At 56.8% G+C, this 4,439-nt stretch overlaps 4 protein-coding genes across 4 annotated transcripts; all 4 read right to left on the bottom strand.

Annotated features, from left to right (window-relative positions):
- Positions 1-898, bottom strand: DQ04_12041030 (hypothetical protein; the record flags this gene model as incomplete). Its single annotated transcript, XM_009316670.1, has 1 exon — positions 1-898. A coding segment is annotated over one exon (898 nt), but the record flags the coding sequence as incomplete, so codon positions are not given.
- Positions 899-1,302: 404 nt separating this feature from the next.
- DQ04_12041020 (hypothetical protein) lies at positions 1,303-2,421 on the bottom strand (the record flags this gene model as incomplete). Its single annotated transcript, XM_009316669.1, has 1 exon — positions 1,303-2,421. The coding sequence occupies one exon, from the start codon at positions 2,419-2,421 to the stop codon at positions 1,303-1,305; it is 1,119 nt and encodes a 372-aa protein (XP_009314944.1).
- A 596-nt stretch (positions 2,422-3,017) lies between these two features.
- Positions 3,018-3,326, bottom strand: DQ04_12041010 (hypothetical protein; the record flags this gene model as incomplete). The annotated part of the gene is made up of 1 exon (XM_009316668.1): positions 3,018-3,326. One exon carries the CDS (start codon positions 3,324-3,326, stop codon positions 3,018-3,020), a length of 309 nt encoding a protein of 102 aa, XP_009314943.1.
- Positions 3,327-3,467: 141 nt separating this feature from the next.
- Positions 3,468-3,782, bottom strand: DQ04_12041000 (hypothetical protein; the record flags this gene model as incomplete). The annotated part of the gene is made up of 1 exon (XM_009316667.1): positions 3,468-3,782. One exon carries the CDS (start codon positions 3,780-3,782, stop codon positions 3,468-3,470), a length of 315 nt encoding a protein of 104 aa, XP_009314942.1.
- Between the last annotated feature and the right edge of the window lie 657 nt (positions 3,783-4,439).

The following is a 4,439-nucleotide window of genomic DNA, read 5'->3' as shown; positions in this document are numbered from 1 at the left end:
TCACTGGGACGGAGTTGTCTGCTTCTGTGCTCTCTGCCTCGCTGGAAGTTGGAGCGGGGACGTCTTTGCTTTCTGCATTGCTACTTTCACCGGCATCAACTTGATCAGTTTGCCTTGGATCTCCCGTGGAGGGGTCACCCACTGGAGTGTTGGATTGTTGAGGCGTCTGTCCGCCCTGAGTCTGATGATTGTCTGTCTCTGTTTTGAGAGGTTTTTGCTCGGATGGTTGAGATTTCTGTGTGGTAAGAGCTCTCTCAGGGTCGTCGCTATCAAGGGACTCCCCTCTTCCTCCACCGGGAGATCTGAGCTGTGTGGACGGTGTTGATGAGTGAGTCACTGATACAGCAGCGCACGTAGCCACAACGTTCGCAATGAGCTTCACTTCGGACCCGGCTGGGACCTTCACTTTACGCGTTTGTGTCTCCGGAATCTTGTCAGAAGTCTGCTCAGAAGTAGTGGGCGTCACAGTAAAAACATAGGTGATGGTGTCGCTGTCAGCTGTTTCAGCTTCCGCCGATGGGCAGTTTTCTTCAGCGGTGCTGGAACTAGCTTTATCTTTCTTCGTGCATTTAACATCCAGTGAGGTCTTCAGCGTCAACTTGTGCCCAACGGGAACTTTGACTGTCTCAGACGGTACATCCGGAATTATTTTTTTTTCTTCTGAGGCACCCTTCGCGAAAGTAACCGCAGTGGAAATGGTAACCGTCTTGGTTTCCCCAGTCGTTGATGTGGGCTGCGGCCTGCAGTTAGTGGCATCAACTGCCCCAGTCAGCGTTATCTTCGCGTCGCCAGTAGCAAGCTGCAACTCACCTGGGAGCTCAGCAGCGGCAGCAGCCACGCACAGAGAGGTGCAGCAGCACAGCGCGAGGGCCAACACGCACAGCACGTGGCGCAGCATCAGCGTCAATGGAGCCTGGGACCACCTGTGTCTGCGGGGGAGAGGAGGAGCACAGCAGGTGGCACACACACAGAGAGCGAGAGGGACACGGCACCAACACAGTGCACCGCAGCACAGTGAACCACCCAACAAGTGATATCAGTTAGAGGGCAGGCCGCACACAACGCCCAGCAGCAAGCAAAGCCCCAACACACCCAGAGAAGAAACAAACAGACGCCTCCCGGACAACACACACACAGCACAAGTGAGTGCAATCACAGGTGAATTAAACAGCGCCCAGCCCACAACGGGGCAGCAATGAAATGAAAACAAAAGAATCTTTATAATGAAGAACGCAGCCCTCGGGACTCAACGCAATTATTACGAGGCCATCGTCGCCCCCTGCACGCTCACACAGGCACGTCTCACAACACGGCCACGCAGGCAAGCAGCAACAACAGTGGGGCACGCACCCATGCAGTGCTGCTGCTGCTGCTGGCGTCGGTGTTGCGGTCAGGAAGGTTCACGCCCTCTCCCGCAGAGGTGGACGTACCGGCATCAGCGTTGGGAGCCCCTTCGGTGTTGGTCCCTGATTGAGGTGTGGCTGTGGGGGCAGTGTGGTCGGCGTCACTCACTGTGACGGAGTTGTCTGTTTCTGTGCCCTCTGCCTCGCTGGAAGTTGGAGGAGTGACTTTGTTGCTGGCATCGCTGCCCTTTTCTCCACCGGTGCGTTCACCGTTTACTTTTTCTCTGCTTGTGGCGGTGTCAAGTGATTTGGTGCCGTCTTGTGGAAGTTGCGCTCCTTCCTGAGTCTTCCCTTTGCGCCTTTCTGTTGTGATGGAATCGTCATCAAGTGGGGGAGATTCGGGTGAAGTAGGGCCTAAATCAGGCAATTTGCTGTCAAGCGTGTCCTTTTCTCGAGGGTCAGGATTTGCTTTCGGTATTGTTGGAAGAGGTGGCTCACTTGTAGGTGGCGGAACGCATGCAGCCACAAGTTTCGCCACAATGTTCACATCGTGCTCAGGTGGGACCTTCACTTCATGGTTTTGTGTCTCCGGAGTATTTACAGCAGGCTGGTCAGAAGTAGTGGGCTTCACAGCAACAACATAAGTGATGGTGTCGCTGTCAGCTGCTTTAGTGTCCGTCACTGGGCAGCTTTTTCCAGCGGTGCTAGAACTATCTCCTGCTTTCTTCGTGCATTTAACATCCAGTGAGGTCTTCAGCGTCAATTTGTACCCATCGGGAACTTTGACTGTCATAGACGGACCATTTGCCATTTCTGTCGGTTCTTGTGATTCACCCTCCTTCTTCCTCAAAGCAACCTTAGTGGAGATAGTAACATCCTTGTTTACCCCAGTAGCCGGAGGGGGAGGGGGCGATGCTGTGCAGTTGCCGGTTTCAACTGTTTCCGTCAGTGTTATCGTCGCGCCGCCGTTTACAAGCTGCAATTTACCTGCCTCCTGAGGTGCACCAGCAGCAGCCACGCACACAGACGTGCAGCAGCACAGCGTGAGGACCACCAAGCACAGCACGTGGCGCAGCATCGTCACTGTCAGCAGTATCACTGAAGTCGCTTGTCGGTGAGCAAGAGAAGAAGCACACGCAGCCCACTGCAGCCGCACCCGCACACAGACCAGCAGAGAGGAGCACCGCGACTCGGGCGGCACCACAGCACCAACGCCAACACCACTCACCGCACACAGATTATTGAGCGCCACACAGCCCCACACAGCACCTCCACCCAAACAAACCCCAAACAAAAAGGAGGGAAGACGGAAACAACTGCGGTGCCGCCGCACACCTCCGCAATCGTGCACTGCTGCGCTTCGCTCCTCGCACACGTATGCATGCGGGTCTGCATTCACGCGGTGTCCGCACACCGATGCAAAGGAGCACAGCACACGGCAGCACCGCACCGGACGCAAAGAAACAAACAAAGCTGCGAGAAGGCGGGCCCGTAGCCTCAGCCGCTCTCCCACGAGCCTATGGTGTGTGCGTGTGTGTTATCGCACATTAAATTAAAGAAAATGGCGCGTGGCCAACGCACATCACAGTGCAAAGCAAAGCCCAATCAAGAACAACACCACAGAAGCACGGTCTCCTCCCTTGCGACATCGAGCACAGGGATGATCGCGGAGCATTAAGGGGTCAGCCCAGACGCACCGCAGTGAGCCAGCAATGAAACGAAAAGAATCTTAGTGTCTGCCGTTTTGCACACCCAGCAGACCTTAACAACAACATCGAGATCATCGACACGCCCGCGTTCACGCCGCTCACCGCATGGCAGTGGAGGCAATAACCCCCAGCAGCAGCGGGGCACGCAATGGAAACAGTTATCGAGGGGCGGCGCACTCACGTTCATGCGCAAAGCAAAGCCCAAGCAAAATAAAACAAAAAACAAAGAAGGAGTGTTGACTCTAGCGGCACACAAGGCCGCAGAAATCATCATTATTTAGTGGAAAGCCACACATCCCACAAAACAGCTGGAACACGAGAAGAGCCAAAGGTGTCGGCCATCAGAACTCACGCCTCACAGCTTGGAGCAATTAAAAAAGAATCCCTGCGACACACACACACACACACACACAGCTCAGCACACAGCCAGACAGGTCAGCGCCCCAAGCAGAAGAACAAGCAACGATGGGCGTAGCAACGCTGAGCCGCCGCCGCCGTCGGCACTGCCACTCTCCTGCAACCTTCCCTCCACCACAGGCTCAGGCACACTCACAGCGTCCGCAGCCGTGCCTTCTGGCGGGGAGGCAACACTCACATCACGCACATCACGTGTACCCATGCTTTCCGTATTTGTCCCCGGCACCAGTTCAGCAGCGCCGGCCCGCCCGATCCCCGCTTCAACGAGGTCGGCGGAGCCTTGACTCTCTCCCAGGCTTCGCCCGCTCGGCATCGGCGCCTCACCCCCGCCCTGTGCTGGAGAGGACACTGCAGTCCCACGGGAAGGAGCGGCGGCCAACGGAGTGTCGCCGCCCCCCGCTGCCGGTGGTGTGCCGTGGGAGCCACCACCCGCGCCTGCAACCTTCGCCTCCTGCTTCTGCTGCTGTGCCCGCTGCGCCTCATCCTCAGCCAGCCGTAGCCAGTCGGCTTCCGCTGCATTCAACGCGGCAGTAGCGAGTCTCCCTGCCTCCTTGGCATTGCCCGTCGCCCTTTCAAGAAGCTTATCAGCAGATTCAGCACGCGCCGCCACCTCTCCCGCCTTATTCACAGCCGCCTGGGCATTCTCCTCACCCTTTAAAAGGCTCTCTTTTGCCTTCGTGGCCCTCTTCAGCGCCTCCTCAGCCTTTGCTGCTGCCTTTTTAGCGCCCTCTTCCGCCTTTACGCACCTTGATACCTGACTGTTCTGGACGTTTAATGCGGCAAACCTCGCGTCCCCGTCTGCCTCATCAGCTTTAGCTGCTCCATGGCCTGCAAGTTCCACTACCCCCAAGAAGCTCTCTACTGCACTCTTGGCTCCCTCCACGACACTACCGCACAACGCCACCACTCTCCGCGCAAGATCTGCCACTTCTTTTGCCCTCTCCGCTGCGGCAGTGGCCTCCCCCTCTGC

The sequence above is a fragment of the Trypanosoma grayi genome, assembly GCF_000691245.1.
Source record: "Trypanosoma grayi strain ANR4 Tgr_1204_V1, whole genome shotgun sequence".
Classification (NCBI taxonomy): domain Eukaryota; phylum Euglenozoa; class Kinetoplastea; order Trypanosomatida; family Trypanosomatidae; genus Trypanosoma; species Trypanosoma grayi.
This window is presented reverse-complemented; position numbering and strand designations above follow the sequence as displayed.